The sequence below is a fragment of the Macaca fascicularis genome, chromosome 7 (assembly GCF_037993035.2).
Source record: "Macaca fascicularis isolate 582-1 chromosome 7, T2T-MFA8v1.1".
Taxonomy (NCBI): Eukaryota; Metazoa; Chordata; class Mammalia; order Primates; family Cercopithecidae; genus Macaca; species Macaca fascicularis.
In genome coordinates, this window is record NC_088381.1 from 170,328,642 (window position 1) to 170,348,670 (window position 20,029).

The window sequence follows — 20,029 nt, forward strand, 5'->3', positions numbered from 1 at the left end:
GGAGGCCGAGGCAGGCGGATCATGAGGTCAGGAGATCGAGACCATCCTGCTAATACAAAAAATTAGCCGGGCGTGATAGCGGGCACCTGTAGTCCCAGCTACTTGGGAGGCTGAGGCAGGAGAATTGCTTGAACCCAGGAGGTGGGGCTTGCAGCGAGCCAAGATCGTGCCATTGCACTCTAGCCTGGGCGACAGAGCGAGACTCCCCCAAAAAAGAGAAAATATTAAAATTAATGTCACTTGTTTTATTTTCATTTTTTGAGACGAGTCTTGCTCTGTGCTCCAGGCTGGAGTGCAGTGGATTGTAGCTCATTGCAACCTGCATCTCCTGGGCTCAAGCCATCTCCTGCCTCAGCCTCCTGAGTAGCTGGGATGATAAGCGTGCACCACCACACCCGGCTAATTTTTGTATTTTTAGTAGAATACAAAAATTACACCATGTTAGTAGATTACACCATTTTAGTAGAATACAAAAAATACACCATGTTAGCCAGGCTGGTCTCAAATTCCTGGGCTTAAGTGAACCCCCCACCTTAGCCTCCCACAGGGCTGGCTGTCACTTGTTTTTAAGTCGTGAAATGTGCTCCTGGGAAGCTAAACTTAATACAGGATTGGTTCACAGGACACCACCTTCCTGTGGGTAGGGCTGCCTCATACCTGGAGCACTTGCCTCCACCTGGCGCTCTGTGAAAGGGGAGGGAGACTCTGTGGCTGCCAGATGAGGTGGCCCCTCTCCGTCTGTCCCCAGGCTGGATCACCACCACTTTCTCCCTTGCCAGGAGTAGATGAGTTTTCTGTGGCTGGGGGGAAGGGAGGTGCCTCTTGGTTCAGGAGATTGTCACCTCCTGGACACCACGTAGCTTGTGGAAAGTACTTTCTTAGGGTGTGCACGGTGATGAAGGCATAGCGTCCTGTGTTAGAGGCTTCCTTCCTCCAGACTGTCCGTGGCAGAAGTGCAGTCAGCCACCCGCTGCCCAGCTGACCTCCACAGCCTTGATGAGTTTGAGCCAGAAGTATGGGGCATTTGCGGGGTCCTCCACAAGTACAAACAGGGTTCTGTCCCTTTTCAGGGGTCCCAGAGGAAAAGCGCTCCCGTAGCCTCTGAGCAGGGCAGCTGCCACGTTCTGTTTGCTCCTGAGCTTGTCTAGGTGAACAGATTTCAGGTGAAGGGAAGAAACGGGATGAAATGACCAGTGGGACAGCCTGCTTCCCGGCTTCCTGCAGCAGCGTGTGGGCGAGGCTGAAGGGCAGTTTCAGATTGTCACCCTCATCTGTGTCCACGCAAGTCCAATGTGTGAGAAGGTAGCAATGTTTGCTTGAGTTAAAGGCTTGTCATTTGTAAACAGTACTCATCAGCCGAAGCCTTCTTCCACGACAGCTTAGGCTGAGTTGCATTCCCAGAGCTGAAAATGTGCACCTTTGGGGTTGCACTGTCGCCATCTTAATGTTCTTCTTCATAAACGAACGCCATGCCTTGATGTAATTTAACTGCCGCCCAATAGTAAATGCAAAGAAATGGAAGTACTCTTTGCTGTGTGGGAAGTTAAACCCTCTTAGGTTTACCTAAGCTCACGCCTGTCTTGCTAAATCTGGGTGAGATTCCCCCTCCCCAGTGAGCCTCTCAGCAGGAGTTGCCCTGAAGAGCCAGAAGCACCCCGCCCATTCTTCCAGCTGGCCCTGGTGGGTTGGCCCCCACATCCGTTCTCCACACCCAGCCGCAGCCTCACGGCAAGACTCCTTTGTTCTGGGGCTCCCCCCACCTCGGCCTGGGCCCTCCTGTCTCTACCTGTGGGGCCTACACATGTGGACAGCTGCAGCCAGAGGGTGCCATGGTCGCACCACCCAACAAAGCAAGAACCCCCCCCAGCAGAGAATGCCCTTTCAAATGTGTCCCTGAACTCTATCCTTGAAGGCAACCCCTGGCTCCAAGGGACTGGGTGTGCAGTCCAGAACTGTGGGGCCCTGGGCTCAACCCTGGCTGAAGGCGCTGAACACCTCCCACGAGACACCTGTACCTTTGGGTCAGTGAAACTCCGAAGAACCTGTCCTCAGGTGCCGAGAAACCACTGTCTCCCCCAGGGGCAAGGCCAGCCCTGCCTGCCCTTCTCTTGGACAGTGTTGAGACCACAATATTGCACCCAGCAGGGTTCCAATTCTCTAGGAATTGAACGCAGTGATATGGATAGGAATTAAATAGATGAAGTGGAGGGTTTGCTCCCACACTGGCTTCCACACCAACAGCACCAGTTTTGACCACATGGAGCTGCTGGCAGAGGGCGAGCATGGTGGCTGTCGCCTGTCCGGTGTTTTGCTGGATTAATGTAGACTGCTTTGTTTGCAGGGCTCATTGTCATCCCCAAGCCAGGCCAGTTCTCCAGGTGGAACTGTAGTGTAGCGACCCCACTGCTGCGCGCACAGCCTCCCGGGACTTGGACTCGAGGGAGTGACGAGGAGGAGCCCCAGCTGCGCCTGAGCCGTGCCAGCCGGCAGACCTCAGGCGGTGGACGTCGACGAGGGCCGTGTGGACGGCGAACGGCTCACTCTGCGGCATCGTGCTCCCACTGCTCACCCAAAGAAATTGTTTCCATTTTAAATCGGTCTTTTGGGGCTGCAGTAAAAAATAAGAAATTGAGTTTTCTTACTTTTTACTCTAAAATTCAATGTAATTAAATCTCATATATATATAATATATACATATATACATAGTGTAAAATAGAATGTTTCTTGGACAAGAAATCCCCTGAAATTCAACTGTTATAAATAGTGCTTTCCTGTTTTTGCACTGATTTTTCTATACCTTAGGTGGTCAGAAGACAACCTTGAATGCACTCATAGAGAAAATTGTTACTTTCTGACTTAATGTAATTCAGGAAGGCAGATGCTGCAATCACAGATCTAAAAAAATTGTTTGCACTTAAAAATAGTTGAATGCTGGTGGAGTTACTTTGCAGATGGGTACAAAGGACTCACGGCCCTCTGAGGTGCGGTGTGAAGATGCCCTTTTTACCTGTCGATGTTTAATACTGTTATTTCCCAATGCAATCAACTCTGTATTATATGTATAAATAATGTAATTCTGCAATTGGGGAAAATAGTTACTTCACTAGTAATTTTCATCATTTAAGAGTGATATTTCTAATTCACAAAAAAATTAATATTAAAACTATCTTGAATATACCGCTTGTTTATCTTCTGTTAAATTGGCTTAGTCTTTCCTGTACATTTTGGTTGAACTGGTTGGTATGGAATTGTTTTGTCTTTTTCACCCCATGTTACTAGAAGCCCCGTCAGTCACACTTGCGACGGGATGTTCAAGAACACGGCTCAGGAGGGCGTGGGCTCCGTGGCCGCCTCGCAGCCTCACCTGTCTGTGGCCACTGCGGGCAGCTGCACGTGTGCACAGGGTTTCAGGATCATGTTTCCTTACAGCTTCGAGTCCTTCTTTTGTCGTTGAAAGCCTGTGACCACACATAACAGTTTCTACAGTGAGTATGAACGTGGGACATGAACTAGCTAATCAAACTGTTTACCTGATTTTTTTTTTTTTTTTTTTAAGAGACAGAGTCTTACTGTCACCCAGGCTGGAGTGCAGTGGCGTGATCTCAACTCACTGCAAGCTCTGCCTCCTAGGTTCATGACATTCTCCTGCCTCAGCCTCCTGAGTATCTGGGACTATGGGCGCCTGCCATCACGCCCAGCTAATTTTTTGTATTTTCAGTAGAGACGGGGTTTCACCGTATTATCCAGGATAGTCTCGATCTCCTGACCTCATGATCCGCCCGCCTCGGCCTCCCAAAGTGCGGGGATTACAGGTGTGAGCCACCCTGCCCGGCCTTACCTGAGATTTTTCTTACTTGGTTGAACCAGCTCATGAGCATCTATGAGCCTAGGGCATCCCACACCTGCTCAACGAGTTACTAGAATTGCAACAGAATGTGCAGCTACCAAACAGAAGAATGTTTATTTTTTTAAAAAATCATATACAACTGGATCCTTTGAAAGCTTTATTTTGTGAGACTTTAAACCATGAAGTGTCTGAAACCTATTTCTGTAATTGATCACATTAAATTGGGGGCATGTCTTTAATTTCGGGCTTTTGAGGGGAGGTATGCTACATTTTCACCATTTGTATGAATGCAGCCACAGAAAACTTCACATCATCTGAGCCCTCAGTTTAGTTTTCTTCAGGGGAGAGATTAGTTACGGCTTGAGTTCTCAGCCTGCCCCACTCAGAGGCCCCAGCAGGGCCTCTGGATCAGGGGGCCATGAACTATGGTGTGAGTCTTCTAGAAAGAGAAATACAAGACACTAAGACTTGCTGTTCTAAATGAAAGAATCAGAATGGATAAATTAGACACATGCAGAGTGACCTCTGTATTAAAGTATTAGCACATTTTAGGTACTTTGGTATTTCTGTCATCTTAAAGTACTGATTGCTAGGTGCTGTCAGTTACACAGGAAGCCAAACCCAGGAGGGTCCAAAACAGCTACAGTGAACCGCGGGTGTATTTGGAAGTCAGAAGGAACTACTTTTGAAAATAAGTCTAAAATTCTTTTCTGTTTAAGACAGAATCTCACCTATCATCCAGGCTGGAATGAAGTGGTGCGATCATAGCTCATTGCAGCCCCAACCTCCTGGGTTCAAGTGATCCTCCCACCTCAGCCTCCCGAGTAGCTGGGATCACGCATGTGTGCCACCACACCTGAGTAACTTTTTGGTATTTTGTAGAGATAGGGTCTCCTTATGTTGCCTAGGCTGGTCTCAAACTCCTGGGCTCAAGCGATCCTCCTGCCTCAGCCTCCCAAGATGCTAGGATTATAGGTATGAGCCACTGCACCTGGCCAAGTCTAGAATTCTTAATCTGGCAATCTTCCTGGTCATCTCCTTATTCTGTTTCCTGTTTGTGGAAAGTGGCAGGTGGAAATTTAATACCAGGACAATAATTACGTAAAGACTTGAGCAGTTTGGTCAGATGACCCAGCTATGTCCAAAACTTTTGCTGGCCCTGAGATGGTATCACTCGAGATGGTTAGTCCTAGCTCTGCCTCAGCCCAGTCTGTCACCCTTCGCTGGTTCTGGAGTGCACTTTGCATTTGGCCATCACAGTACTAACGCTGTCAGATATGCCCCAGTTTACTCTAGATGCATCTGTGCCAGGAATAAATCTTTATTTTTATGGCGCTGTTCCTAAGACTGCTCTGTAGCCAAGTCGGCCAAGATGACTTCCAAACTCTAACTGCCTCATAACTGTCCCCACCACTGTCACCATGGACTCAAGCATTCAGCAGGCCCTGGGCAGATGGCAGTGAGGCAGCATCAAGGCTGGTCATGCCCTCACTCAGACGCCCTGGAAAGACGAGCTTCCCTGGGACGATTTGGGTTTTTCTCACTTGCCTTGAACTTCCTTACACTTCCGGCGTTGAAGAATGCACGCTCCTCACGGGATTAGGCCCAGAGAAAGCCAGGAAGAGGTCGGCCATGCCAGGGGTGGGTCTAGCTGGACTCTAGCCGCCTCGTGGCAGGCTGGCTGCACCACAGGTGTGGGGGCAGCAGAGTAGGAGACGGGAGGTCACGGTCACACTGCTGTTGCCTGTCACACGAAGGCATGCACATCTGAGTGCCAGACGGAGATGGCTGACGGAGATGGCTGCGTACTGCTTCTCCCCGCAAGGCCCGCCCCACCAGTGTGGAGTGGCTCCCCTGTGCTTCTGCCTGGTGTCTTCTTTAAGGTCAGGAGGGTGAGGTGGGTGGGCGAGGGTAGGCTCGCACAAGAAGGGCGACAGTGCAGCGGGGCAGCACGCAGGTGCTTAGCAGAGGATTGCGGGATGAACGTGTTTGAATGGGGAGGAGGACGGCTGAGGCCTCATCCTTGCTTCCGTTCTGGGTTCTGTGGGGATAATTCAAGCGCTTCAGTTGCATTGCACAGAAGAATGGAAATAATCCGGCCAGCTTTCCAGTTGGGGCGGCAGAGGCGGCAGCAGGGTGAGGTGGCCTCCTATGGGCTGAGCCAGCCTGGCCCCTCTGCCCTCAGCCCTGGCCCCCATCACAGGGCCCAGACAGACACAGGGAACCACACACAGCTAAGGCAGCCTGGGGATCCTGGCGCCTGCTGCCGAGAGCAGGCAGGTGCGAGGGCCAAGTGCAGGGCAGGAAGTCCAAGGGTGGCTGGCAGGATTTCCCTTTTCTCCAAATCTGCAGGAAATCATCACCCTTGGAATCTCCACCCTTGGACTTGGGAAGCCGATGTGGGAACCCTGCTGTGCGCCACAGACCCCCATCACTCCTCCATGGAGGGGGCCTGTGGAGCTGGGCTCTGGTCCCCTGCTCACCTCCATCCTGGAGGCCCAGCTGCCCTGGGCCCTGGCGTGCCGGGGGCTCTACATTGCTTCAGAGCGTTTATGTCCAAGTCCAACAAAACCAGGAGGGCCTCAAGCGGCGGGCCTTGGGATGGTCCTCCTCTTGCTTTAGGGACTTTCTTGCCTTCAGAGAGCCCCCAGCCGTGCTGCCCCCACCACGAGGAGGGTGACAGAAGTCAGGGCAGCTGATGTCCGGGGCACCAGCATCTGCAGACCACACTTGCTTTCTCAAAAAGGCCTGCAGAAGAACTGTCAAGACTTTCCCTTCATATTTTTAGGTGTAAAGAGAAGAACACGTTTCCCAAGTACACAAACACTTAATCCGTTTACATGCCCAACACTTAAGCCAGGCCCGGGGACAGGGCGCGCCCCTCCTAGCCACCACTCCCCTACCCACAGGTCCCTCTCTTGTGACCTGTGCGCCCCACCCCCACCCCTACACCTCCCCATCCTTCTGTCCCCCAGCCCTCCCTGCTGCTGGGCTCTGCCCACGGCCCTGGTGTCCGACTCCCCTGGGACTCCCAGGCCCTCTGTAGAGGCAGAACGGTGCCACCCCCCTGCTCAGACACCTCCCCTACAGCAAGGGCAGCCCTGAAGGCTGCACCAGGGTCTCAAATGGGTTTAAAAGGAGCCCAGGGAGAGGCTTGCTCTGAACATTATGGCAAGCCTCACTTCCGGGCTGTAATCTGCCCTTCTTCTTGGGCTCCTTTGACCCCCATGTGGCACAGACCGGGCACCTGTACCTATGGACTCGCTGCCCCATGCTCCCAGCCCTTTCCTCCTCCTCCAGCCTGCCCTCCCTCCGTATGGCCCAGAGTCCACTGTCGTGTCAGATGGCCTGGGGCTGGGGCCAGAGCCACTGGAGAGCACATGAAGGAAGGGTGTCACAGATTTGTCTCAACACAGGAACAAGGAGGCCTAAACACTAGCCCGAGAAATTTAGCTTTTTTCAAAAATATCTCATAAGTTTGGGAAGATGACAAAAAAAAGGAGGACCCAATTACTAAGTTACTTTCCAAGATAAACAAGGACTTACTAGGACTTTTCTTGTGCCCAGCAGCCCGGCCAGTGCCAGTTTCTTTGCAATGTTCCCATCCCATCCCCACGGGGAAGCAGGTTTCTTTTTCTAGGACACAAGGTACCCAACTTATTGTTGGCACTCGGCAAATAGCTCAAAGCACCCACTGGCAGGCCTGGGGCAGGGCTCCATACTCCCCAGAGACAGGTGGGCACCAGGAGCTAAAATGACAACGTGGTCACCTTGAAGCCTGTGCTCAGAAGAGACCCTGCAGGCCTGCCCTGTGCCCCGTACCACCTTGCCAGGCTGGTCGCTGAGGAGCACACAGGGCTCCAAGGACATGCCTGTGTGTGCTCCTTCCTGAGTGGTTCTTCAAATGAAAATTAAGCCACACCAGGCCGGGCGCAGTGGCTCACGCCTGTAATCCCAGCACTTTGGGAGGCCGAGGCAGGAGGATCACCTGAAGTCAGGAGTTTGAGACCAGCCTGACCAACATGGAGAAACCCCATCTCTAGTAAAAATACAAAAAATCAGCCGGGCGTGGTGGCGGGCGCCTGTAATCCCAGCTACTCTGGAGGCTGAGGCAGGAGAATCCCTTGAACCCGGGAGGTGGAGGTTGCAGTGAGCCAAGATCGCACCACTGCACTCCAACCTGGGGAACCAGTGAAACTCCGCCTCAAAAAAAAAAAAAAAAAAAAAAATTTAAGCTACATCAAAGCCTTCCCAACAAAATCAATTCCCCTCATGTGCCCACTAAAGCTAAAATAAAGGAATGGCTGGTAAGGACACATGTTGGACTCGGAGAATATTAAAATGCAATACTGTAACGACAGCTTATTCTTTAATAAAAGTCGGGGTGTCCAGTAGCGTCACTGGTAAGAGGTGGTGCGCTCCACGACTGACCAGCAGCGCCAGAAAAGCGCTGGGAGGGGACACGCAGAGCCCACCTTCCAACCACGCCCAACTGATCACAGAAATGCCTGCTTGTTTTGATTCATATACAAAGTTACAAAATATTCCCTGCCCCAAATTCTTACGAAAATGAAAGAAAACCCTAGAATGTGGTTTTACAAATATATTAGCCCAGAACATCCTGGGCAGCTGCGCGGGCCGCGGGTGCGGCGGGGCGCAGGGCAGCACCCAGAGCCCCAGCCAGTGCGAAACGGACGCAGGTGCGTCCCCAGCCCTCCGTGGCGTCTCAGCGGCAGATCGCCCAGGCCGGGCCCGATCGGGCCTGGTGTTGCCTCCGGAAGTCGAGACGACTGTTGCTGCTCAGTATACTCAGTATCTTCCGCCTTTCCGCACTATGGTGGGCAGGCGACACTGCTGCGGGGCAGGCTTAAGGTCCTTCCGCGGATCTGTCTGTCAAAGAAAAATTACAGACAAGAAATTCAGTGGCGGCCTGGGCAGGGCGGGAGAGCAGAGCCGCCGGAGAAGCTGGCTCCGTGCTACCTTCTTGGTCGCAGGGATGCACTTCAAGGGTCTCAGCACCGGCGCTCTTCCATTTGTCCCAGATTCAAGCGCGGACTGCAGCGTGGGGCTGGAGTAAGACGACAGTTTGGCCACTCCCGAAAGCTTTAGTTTGGGCAGTTCCATGACGTAGGCCGGTCCTTGTCTCTTGGGATGGTCCTCCTCTTGCTTTAGGGACTGTTTCTTGAAACAGAACAGAGGCCAGTTGGACATAAAATGCTTTTCCCTTTATGGAAATTAGGAAAAATGAAAGAGGCTCTTTTGTGCTGCTTTTGGCTAATACAATTTCTTGACCATGAGATGTGACTGGGACACATTCACCAGGTCCCAGACACCCCAAGGGAGTGGCTGCTCACGAGAGTCCCACGGCGGAGGCCAAACCTTCAGGGGGAACCTGAAGCACGCAGACTGCGAGCTGAGGAGTGTGGGTGGCAAAGGGCTGGCGGGCAGTGGTGCCCACGCCTCCGGCCTCCTACTCTAGCTCCAAGGCCTCATGCTCTGACCTGCCTGCTGCCTGCTTTTGGGGAGCTTGTAAGCTAAGGATGGTTTTACATTTGGGTTTCTTTGTTTTTTGTTTGTTTTTTGAGACAGGGTGTTGCTCTGTAGCCCAGACTGGAGTGCAGTGGTACAATCTTGGCTCACTGTAGCCTCAGCTTCCTAGGCTCAGGCGATCCTCCTGCCTCAGCCTCCCAAGCAGCTGGGACTAAAGGCACGCACCACCACACCCAGCTGATTTTTAAAACAGATGGGGTGGTGGGGGAGTAGTCTTGCCTACGTTGCCCAAGCTGGTCTCAAACTCCTGGCCTAAGTGACCCTACTTTGGCCTCCCTAAGCACTGAGTTTATAGGTGTGAGCCACCACACCCACCCAGTTTTTATATTTTTTAATAATTGAAAAAAAAAAGTTTCATGGCATATGAAAATGATGTGAAATTCAAATTCTAGTGTCCCCAGTTCTACTGGAACGCAGCGCCCGATGTGGTTCCTGTGTTGCCTCCAGCTGCTTTCACACTGCAGCAAAGTGGGGAGTGTAACCAGCACCCCACGGCCACGGGGCCTAAAATATTTCCTGTCGGGCCCTTAGAGAAAAGCATGCCGACCTCGGATGTGACTGAGGGTGGGGACTTGGGTGAATGTGGCCTGCAGTGACATCAACGGTTTGAAGCAGACCCTCTGTCCAGGAGGGAGCAGAGGCAGAGCAGGGACAGTAGTGAGAAGGCCATCTGTGGTGACTTAGGCAAGGTGAGGAGGATGTAGGAGGCAAGAAGGCGAAGCCCCTGTGAGATGAAGGAAGGGTCCACGGGGGGCCTGGGCAGTCGGCGGAGTTGCCTGCCCCGGAGGGAAGGCCATGGGAAGCTACAGGGAAAAAAGCACATTTGGGGGAAAGATCAGGAGAAGGGGTTTCAGCACATTTGTCTTTTGGACATTCAAGTGGAGCTGTCAAACCGGGGGCCAACGGGACACAGGAGCTTGGCTTTCTGGAGAGCAGTCTGACTGCAGCTCTGGGTTCCCAGCTCCCAAGCGGGCAGGGAGCACTCAGTAAAGGCTGGGAGGAGCGAGTGACGTAGGGACGACCGAACAGATGAATGACGGAAGGACACACTGTCACACTGTTGGGGTGCCAGCCCAGAACTGGGAGACTGGTGCAATCCTGCCAGCAGGTGCCACAGGGCTGCACCGGGCTAGGATGCCACATGGTAGGTGGGAAGGTGAAGGCACTGAGGAGCAAAGCTGGCATTTCTCAACCCAAAATGTGCACAACCTCCGCTGATGGGACGAAGTGCTCATCTGGGGCCAGAGACAGCGTGGCCTGCCTAGGACTTGAGACCTGTCATCGGCTGGGTCGGTGACTCGGGCCTGAGGCCTGTCACCAGCTGGGTGGGTGACTCGGACCAGCATTGCATCTTCTCGGCGCCTCCCTCCAGGGCCGTTCTGAGGGACGATGTCTCCACAGAGCTTGGCATAGAACCTAGCACCTGCATGTGGCCATCAGGACAGACACAAAAGTTCATGCAAAGGTCCCCTCTCTGGGCCTGCTCACATGGGATATTCGTCATTAATTCTTAGCTACTGGGGCAGAAAGGGCTTGAGCAAATAGAACTGGGGTCCCTGACATCCCAACATATGCAGCCATCAATTCGCATGCTGTTCAGGCCTCGACTGACAACATGGTCTGCCACAGCCTCCACAGGTGGCGTCCTCCTCAGAGACACAGGCCACCTGAGGGCATCCAGTCCCCGCTGAGCTGGGTGGTCTCCAGCTCCGATTTCGCTTAGTACCTGCTTTCTGCCCTCCTTTGAAATCTGGCAGCTGGTAGTGAGTGGTTCCGGTGCCACAGGGTGCTCCGGAAAGCAAGCTTTTCTGTGGCTGCCCAGAGCTCGCTTCTCTGTTTTCCTACGGGGAAGGAGAAGAGAACGGAGCAGCTCCACTGAGAGCCCGCAGAGCACACGGCCTGTTGGCTTCTTTGCCTCCAATTTGTCTACTGTGTGAGTTGCCAATAGCTCTTCTTTTCTGCATAAGCTGTAATCAGGGGGCTTTTTTTTTTTTTCTTTTCTGGGCCAGGAACAGAGCTGGCTCCATGAACCAGAGGCACTGCCTACCCAGGGACTCACGGTTTGGGATCAAACTGTCACCTCCACAGTTACGCATACAGGAGTGTCCAGAGGTGCGGAATTAGATGGCCTCAGGGCAGACAAGTCTTAGATTCACATTCAGCAGGTACTTCCAGTGCCAGGTGACATCCAAAGTGCTCTAACATCTCAGAATGCGTCCTGTTCACACCATTTACAAGGGCTACACACCAGGCTCTTCTAGAAGGCTTACTACCTGTAGCCTCTGCATCAACCACAAAGTGGGTAGCCAGCCCCTCTTTCTCCTGCCATGGAGCTGCTAACAGCCTCATTTTGGGGAGGATACATCAGAACACAGCACGGTGGGGGCCCCAAGAGGCCCTGACCACTCTTCAGGATGGAGAGCGTGATTCCCAAGAACCAGGGACCCTCCAGAGGGCAGTCCCTTGCCCCACTGTGTGCCATGGGTCTCATTTGCCAGGTCCTGCATCCGTCCCACAGAACCCATGAGGGCGCCTACCTCTGTTCTTGGAAGTAGGGGTGCTGCAGGGCCTGGTGGGCGGCGATTCTCTCATCGGGATCATAGGCCACCATTGCGTGCAGGAGGGAGAGGCATTGTGGGGACAAATTGGTTGTCAGTAGAGGTATTCCTGATCCCCTTTTAAAAGGAAAATCAAAATTCATAGCTCTCGACCTGTATTAAAAGCCCAATGATAATAAATGGTCACGCTGTCACTGAGTGCACCGGCGGTCCACTGTTACGACTAAGGGCCCTGCATGGTGCAGAGTCTACACCTGCCCCAGCCCACAGAACGTGCAGCACCAAGAGGGACCCCTGATGTAAATGATGGGCTCTGTGCAGTAATGAGATATCCGTGATTCATCGACCATAACTAACACACCACTCGAGGGGGTGCTGACCACCGGGGAGGCTGTGTGCCCGTGGGCACAGGGCTCTATGGAAACCTAAAACTGCTCTTTAAAAAAATCTATTAAAATAGTCTATGGTAAAGGGGGGGATCTGTTATGCTATAAATGTAAGAAAACTACCTTTCCTATAAAAGATTAATATTACCTTCCCGCATGAGAAGAATGAAATAAACTTTAACAAAAAAAGAAGAGTCCAAAATTGTTGCCACCTTCTCCCTCCCTGGGATCTGGGGGCTGCTAGGTGCTACTCGCCCCTTCAGCCCACAGGCCCTCCCTGGGGAGTCCCGACTCCCCAGCCTCAGCTTCATCAGAATGACCCCTGAGAGTCCCGGAACACCTCTTCCAGGTGTCGGTCCCGCCAGTAGGGCCATGGAGGGCTGCAGAAAGCCCTCACCACCTATGGTCTGTGCTTGGGGAACATTTCCACCCAAAGGCTTCTAAGTCCTGTTTAAATTACTCAGGCAACAGAGCCTGACTCTCCGGCCCTCAGAAAGCCTGTGACAAATCTTTCTGTGATACTCAAGGAAGAGCTCACCTTTGAGACCCCTTAAAGTGATGGGCTCTGTCTGAGCAGCCACTCACTGGCCCTCAAGTGAACTTGGAGCCCTGAGAGTGAGGGGTTTGAGGGAGGCACAGGGAGGGGCTTGCCCTGCCACAGGTCCTGGCAGGGGAGTGAGTCCACGTCCACTCTCAGAGCACAATACTTACTGTTTGAACTTGGTGAGGGTCTTCTGAGCGGGTGTGCCGATGACATCGTGGATTTTTGAGATTTGGTCCAGTTCATTTACTCCAGGGAAGAGGGGCTGCAGACTGGAAGGGCACAAGGGGCACTGTGGTCAGTGTTAGGGACAAACTACCCCAAAAAAGCCTCTTGGTGCTGCCCACCCCTCCCCCTAATGCTCTGCAACCCTTCTCCGTGCCGTCTACCCTTCCCCCAAGCCTCTTTATATTTCTAAGCTCTTATCTAGGTGCCACTTCGGAGCCAGCAGACTTCATTCATCAGACCTTGCTGCGATAAGCAAACCCCAATTACAAACCATCTGGACCGCATAGGGGGAGGTTGTGGGAAGCATAAACAAACTTTACCTACACCCTCCTGTAAGTTCTTGCTCTTCATCTAGTCGCTACCATAAACATCACAAGGTGATATGTGGCAAAATTAACCAGCAAACAATCCTGGGATATCCATACCGAAGAATTCCCTCAAACTCCCCTCCCCAATATAAACCCCTCATTCTCTAAGCTTGGGGCTACTTCCTCTGACTGTTAAGGGGGCAGCAGCAGGTTAATAAAAACTTGCTTGCCTGACTTTGGGTCAATTTTTCCTTTCTCTTGGCTGACCTTACTTTCTGGTGCCAAAACCCGGAAAGGGGGATAGACTCTGGCCAGGACTCACTCACTATCAATCTCTCTCTCTCTTTCTCTCTCTCTGCCTCCCTCCCCTATCACCCCTCTCCTGGCCAATCTTCCCTTCCCTGAACCTGCCAAAGACCCAGAGAATCTCCTAGACTCTCCCATTGCTGGTGACTTCATCCACCATCAAAGCCTCTGCCAGGGTGAGTAAAAAGAGACTGTTGCCATTCCCTGGAACTCTTTACCATCCATCTCTCCGTTTCCGAAAGACCTTGGCTGGGCCAAGGGCTTCCTCCACCCTCCGGGCCTCTGGTTCCTCCATTTCAGGGACGCCTAACACGGCGGTTACCTCCTCTATTCCGGACAAGTTCCACGGGAAAGGGGACGTCACCGGCAGTCTCTTCTTCCTCTACCCCTCTCCCTTCACTCCCATTCACTATGGGAGCCTCTCAGTCTATTCCTCCTAAAACCACCCCCCTTGGGTGCCTCCTACACAATCTCAGTACTCTTGGCCTCTGTTCAGAAATCTGCCCTAAAAGGCTTATCTTTTACTGTAACGCCGCGTGGCCTCAATACAAATTAGACCATGGCTCCCAATGGCCTGAAAATGGCGCTTTCAATTCCAACATGCTCAGGGACTTAGACAACTTTTGCCAGCGCTGTGGGAAGTGGTCTGAGATTCCTTACGTTCAGGCTTTCTTTACCGTCCGTAGTTGTCCCTCCCTCCGCCAGTCCTGCTGTACCTTCCAAATTCTCCTCGCCTGCTCCAAACCCGACTGGCCTCCTGCTCCCCTCATCTCAATAGCCCCAGCCGACGATTTCTTCCTTCTTTGATCCCGCTGATTTCTCCCCTCCTCGACAACATCCTAATCAGCCGACGACTTCTTCCTTCTTTGATCCCGCTGATTTCTCCCCTCCTCGACAACATCCTAATCCTCCACCAGAACAGCATGACCCCCCACCGTACGCCTCCGGCTCTACCTCTCTCTCCCTCTCTCCAACCACCCCGCCTCCAACTCTGAGTCCTCCCCATCGCCACCGCGTACTCGTTCTCGAGCCCACCACACCCAGCAGCCTGCTCCCTTGCTGCTTCTCTGGGAAGTGTCAGGGGCCGAAGGGATCGTCTGCGTCCACATCCCCTTTTCCCTCTCCGATCTCTCCCAAACTGAGAAACGTCTCGGGTCCTTCTCCGATCCCAACACTTATATCAAAGAATTTAAATATCTCACCCAGTCTTATGAACTTACTTGGCATGATCTCTATATTATTTTGTCTTCTACCCTCCTTCCGGAAGAAAAGGAAAGAGTGTGGCTTGCAGCCCAGGCCCGTGCCGATGACCTCCATCGGCAAGATTCTACTAGGCCAGTAGGGGGCGCTGCCGTTTCCCCAGAAGAGCCTACCTGGAATTATCAACCCACAGAATCCGGCCAGGCCTCCTGTAATCATATGACTACTTGCCTCATTGCAGGCCTTAACAAAACTGGCCATAAGGCTGTAAATTTCGAAAAACTCAAAGGAACCTCCCAAAAGGCCAACGAAAACCCTGCCCAATTCCTTTCTTGCCTTACAGAGACTCCAAAAATATACCTGCGACGATCCCGCCTCCTGAGAAGTAGTGAACTATTATTGTTCTTAACACCCATTTTATTTCCCAAACTGCCCCCGACATCTGGCGCAAACTTAAAAAGGCTGAAGATGCCCCTCAGACCCCACAACGAGACCTCCTTAACCTGGCTCTCAAAGTCTTTAATAACAGGGATGAGCAAAATAAACTAGATAAAGCCCAAAGAAATCGTGCTAAATACCAGCTTCTAGCAGCAGCTATACCAGCTTCTAGCAGCAGCTATACGTCAACTCAGCCATATTACCCAAGGGCACGAAAGACCCGATAGCAGCAACCCTCCAGGCCTTGTTTTAAGGGCAGCAAAGAAGGCCATTGGGCACGGGCATGTCCTAACCCTCGAGTGCCAAAGAGCCCTTGCCCAGTCAGCCAGCAGACAGGCCACTGGAAGTCTGACTGTCCTCTCAGCAAACGGACAGACAAGCCTGCTCCTCAGAGCCACCACCCCTTTAACATGACAAAATGTGAAGAATCGCTTGCATTCCTGCAGCTACGGGCCAGGGCCCCCGGCCCCATCTGCCATCACTGCATCAGAGCCCAGGGTAACTCTGCAAGTAGCAGGTAAGCTGATCTCTTTTTTAATTGATAGCAGGGCCACCTACTCCGCTTTGCCTGAATTTTCAGGACCCACTCATCCCTCTCAGGTCTCAGTCATGGGGGACGATGGCATCCTGCATCCATGCGCCATCAGACCCCTTATTTGCTCTCTGTTTGATACTGTTTTCTCACACTCTTTCCTTACCATGCCTCGTTGCCCTGCCCCCTCCTAGGCCAAATTCAAAACCAAATTCAATTTAGAATTCAAATTCAAATTCAAATTTTGGCCAAATTCAAAGCTTCTATCACCTTTTTCTGCCTCCCTCAACCAGAGTCCCTCTTACTCCTCTCTACTAGTCCAGCCCCTGACCTCTCTCCCCAGTACCCACTTCCCACCTCTCTCATAAACCCAATAGGATGGGACACCACCACCCGTTCTCTAGCTGCTCACCATGACCCCATCAAAATCCAGTTAAAAGACCTCTCTAAATTTCACAACATCCCCCAATACCCCATCTCCCTAACCCACCAAAAAGGCTTACAGCCCATTATAAACAAGCTCTGTTCACGCGGTCTTCTTAGGCCAACACATTCTTCATGTAACACCCCCACCCTTCCGGTTAAAAAATCAGACGGCTCAAACCCACTCCCCCAAGGCCTCCAAGCCATCAATCAGGCTGTCCTTCCTATTCACCCCATAGTTCCTAACCCCTATGTACTTCTCCCTCTCATTCCCTCCAACACCACCCACTACCACTGCTGTTGACCTAAAATATGCCTTTTTTACTATTCCCCTGCACCCTGATTCCCAAAACCTCTTTGCTTTCACCTGGACCGACCCTGACACTCTCCAGTCACAACAACTCACGTAGACTGTCCTCCCTCAAGGCTTCAGAGATAGCCCTCATTTCTTCGGACAAGCTTCAGCTCGAGATCTCACCTCCTTAAACCTTTCCCCTAAGCCGTCTCCTTCAATACGTGGACAATCTTCTCCTTTGCAGCCCTCTCTAGAAGACTCTCAAACCCACACAGTCACTCTCTTAAACTTTCTCTCCACCAAAGGGTATAGAGTCTCCCTGTTCAAAGCTCCAGTTTCCACCTCCATAGTAACTTACCTACGAGTTCAATTTTCCCCTGGGGCCCAGGCTATGACCCCCGCCCGAGCAGCACTAACAGATAATCTGCCCGCACCCTCCTCCAAAAGCAAAGTCCTTTCCTTCCTAGAACTAGCAAGCTTTTTAAGAATATGGATTCCCAACTTTGCCCTCCTAGCTCACCCGCTCTATGAAGCAGCCAAAGGCCCTCTCAATGAGCCTCTAAATCCCTCGCATAACACACTCCCCAGCTTCTGCAAACTTCAAACTGCTCTTGTCACTGCTCCAGCTCTGTCCCTACCTGGTGTCTCCCAACCTTTCACTCTCTATACTGCCGAGAGCCCGAGGAACAGCCCTCGGTGTCTTAGGGCAACAGAAGGGAGACCGTCCCTCCTTTGCCCCTGTAGCCTACCTCTCTAAACAATTAGACAACACAGCCAGAGGATGGCCAACCTGTCTTAGAGCGCTAGCAGCAGCAGCTGCTTTAGCCCTAGAAAGCAGGAAACTAACATTCAGTCAAAATACCACCATCTACAGTCCTCATAATCTACAGGATCTCCTCTCCTCCCGAGCATTAGGCTCCCTTCCTCCTTCCCGGATTTGATTACTCCATGCCCTCTTTATCAAAAATCCCAAATTCAGTCTTGCCAAAAGTTCTCCCCTTAACCCAGCATCCTTCCTCCCTGTATATTCTCCTCCTACTCATTCTTGCACTGACATCCTAGATCACCTGCAGCCACACTTTCCTAACATTTCCTCCAAGCCTCTCACCAACCCCGATGACCAACTATTTATAGATGGCTCCTCCTCCGGGCCCACCGGCTCCTCCAAAATTGCTGGGTATGCAGTTGTTTCCCTTGACCGAGTAATTGAAGCTAAGCCCCTACCTCCAGGAACCTCCTCTCAAAAAGCAGAACTCATAGCTCTCACCAGAGCCCTAACCCTTTCCAAAAGCAAATGAGTCAACATTTACACAGACTCCAAATAAGCATATCACATTCTTCATTCCCGTGCCGCCATCTGCCAAGAGAGGGGATTCCTTACTGCCAAAGGGACCCCTATCACTAACAGCCCCTTTATTTACCAACTCCTTCAGGCTGTATATCTCCCAACTGAGGCAGGAGTTATACACTGTTGGGGACATCAAACAGGAACAGATAAAATCTCGAGGCAACAGAAAGCCCGATGAGGCAGCAAAAGAAGCCTCCCTTTCTTCCGCTTCTGCCTCCCTCTTCCTCATTACCCGTGCAGTCCAACCTCAAGACTTCCGCACTGAAATAGCCTCATTACTACAACAAGGAGCCTTCCTCCAGGGAGACTGGATAGATAAGGACCAGATGCCAGACCTTCCCCAGGGAAAAACCGACAAGATCCTGACATCTCTCTACCAATCCTTCCATATTGGTGCACGTCCCTCTATCTCCTCCTCCACCCATATTTCTACTCCCCTTACCTATTTACCTCACTAAAAAGCATAACTTCAAACTGTCATATATGCTCTGTCACCTCCTCTCATGGAGCCCCCCATTCCCCATCTATTCCTACACACCAGCTAAGAGGAACACTCCCATCCCAAGGCAAGACTGGCAAATAGACTTCACTCAGATGCCTCCTGTCAAAACAACAAGATTCCTTCTCACTCTTATAGACACCTTCTCTGGGTGGGTGGAGGCATTTCCTACCTCTTCAGAAAAAGCCGCAGTAGTCTCCCAGATCCCTATATGAGAAGTCATCCCTAGGTTGGTCTCCCTCGCTCCATTCAACGAGACAATGGCCCTGGCTTCATTTCCCAAATCACTCAACAGCTCTCCCAGTCCCTCGGTGTCCAGTGGCGCCTCCATAACCCATATTGACCCCAATCATCAGGAAAAGTGGAAAGGGCAAATGGAATCCTTAAAACACAGTTGACCAAACTCACTCTAGAAGTCCAGAGGCCCTGGACTTCCCTCCTACCCATAGCTCTAGCCCACATCAGAGCCAGCCCAAAGGCACCCTCCTTGCTCAGCCCATTTGAATTAACATATGGACGCCCTTTCCTCTTACAAAACAGGCCTCCTTCTGATTCTCGCTTAGGAGAATACCTCCCAACACTCTCCCTCATCTGCCATCTCCTCTGCAAAGAGGCTGACCAGGCCCTCCCAACACCACATAAAGGCCTCACTGACCAGACCCTCCTACCAGGAGAACATGTTTTTCTAAAAACCCTTAACCCGGCCAGGCACAGTGGCTCATGCCTGTAATCCCACCCCAGCCTAGTGAATCACAAGGTCAAAAGATCGAGACCATCTTGGCCAACATGGTGAAACCCCTTCTCTACTGAAAATACAAAAATAAGCCGGGCATGGTGGTGCGCACCTGTAGTCCCAGCTATTCGGGAGGCTGAGACAGGAGAATCACTTGAACCCAGGAGGCGAACGTTGCAGTGAGTTGAGATTGTGCCACTGCGCTCCAGCCTGGCGACAGAGGGGGACTCTGTCCTCAAAACAAAAAACAAAAAACAAAACCCTTAACCCAACCAGCCTTAAACCAAAATGGGAAGGACCTTTCCAGGTCATCCTTACTTGTCGGGCCTCTGAGCCCAAGCCTGCATGTATACATCCAGATGGCCTGAAGCAAGTGAAGAATCACAAAAGAAGTGAAAATGGCTAGTTCCTGCCTTAACTAATGACATTACCTTGGGAAATTCCTTCTCCTGGCTCCGAAACCTCCCCACTGAGCACCTTGTGACCAACCCCCCCTCCCCCCGCCCCTGCCTGCCGGAGAACAACCCCCTTTGACTGTAATTTTCCACTACCTACCCAAATCCTATAAAACAACCCCACCCCTATCTCCCTTCACTGACTCTCTTTTCGGACTCAGCCCGCCTGCACCCAGGTGAAATAAACAGTCTTGTTGCTCACACAAGGCCTGTTTAGTGGTCTCTTCACACGGATGCACGTGACATTTGGTGCTGAAACCTGGGACAGGAGGACCCGTCCTTCGAGAGACCAGTCCCCCGTCCTCACCCTCACTCCATGAGGAGATCCACCTATGACCTCCGGTCCTCAGACCAACCAGCCCAAGGAACATCTCACCAATTT

The 20,029-nt window shown here is 52.0% G+C and overlaps 2 protein-coding genes across 59 annotated transcripts in view; one reads left to right on the forward strand and one right to left on the reverse strand.

Moving 5' to 3' along the window:
• The window catches only part of WDR20 (WD repeat domain 20), an 89,427-nt gene extending 86,252 nt beyond the window's left edge, over nt 1-3,175 (forward strand). For all 9 annotated transcript variants that reach the window (XM_065547511.2, XM_045397643.3, XM_045397640.3 and 6 more), the window contains one exon: nt 2,342-3,175. In XM_065547511.2, the coding sequence (XP_065403583.1) occupies nt 2,342-2,395 (54 nt within the window). In that variant the 3' untranslated portion in view covers nt 2,396-3,175. The remainder of the gene's footprint in view (nt 1-2,341) is intronic.
• Nucleotides 225-20,029, reverse strand: part of MOK (MOK protein kinase) — an 86,049-nt gene continuing 66,244 nt past the window's right edge. For 10 of the 50 annotated variants that reach the window (XM_073998269.1, XM_073998267.1, XM_073998270.1 and 7 more), the window contains 4 exons: nt 13,053-13,154; nt 11,935-12,108; nt 11,124-11,238; nt 8,198-9,028 (listed from right to left, as the gene is read on the reverse strand). In XM_073998269.1, coding sequence (XP_073854370.1) covers nt 8,741-9,028; nt 11,124-11,238; nt 11,935-12,108; nt 13,053-13,154 — 679 coding nt within the window. In that variant the 3' untranslated portion in view covers nt 8,198-8,740. Of the gene's footprint in view, nt 2,609-3,364; nt 3,459-3,991; nt 5,889-8,197; nt 9,029-9,404; nt 10,201-11,123; nt 11,239-11,934; nt 12,109-13,052; nt 13,155-20,029 lie in introns of those variants that run through there. The other 40 variants (XM_073998265.1, XM_065547517.2, XM_065547516.2 and 37 more) reach the window with 13 other exon arrangements.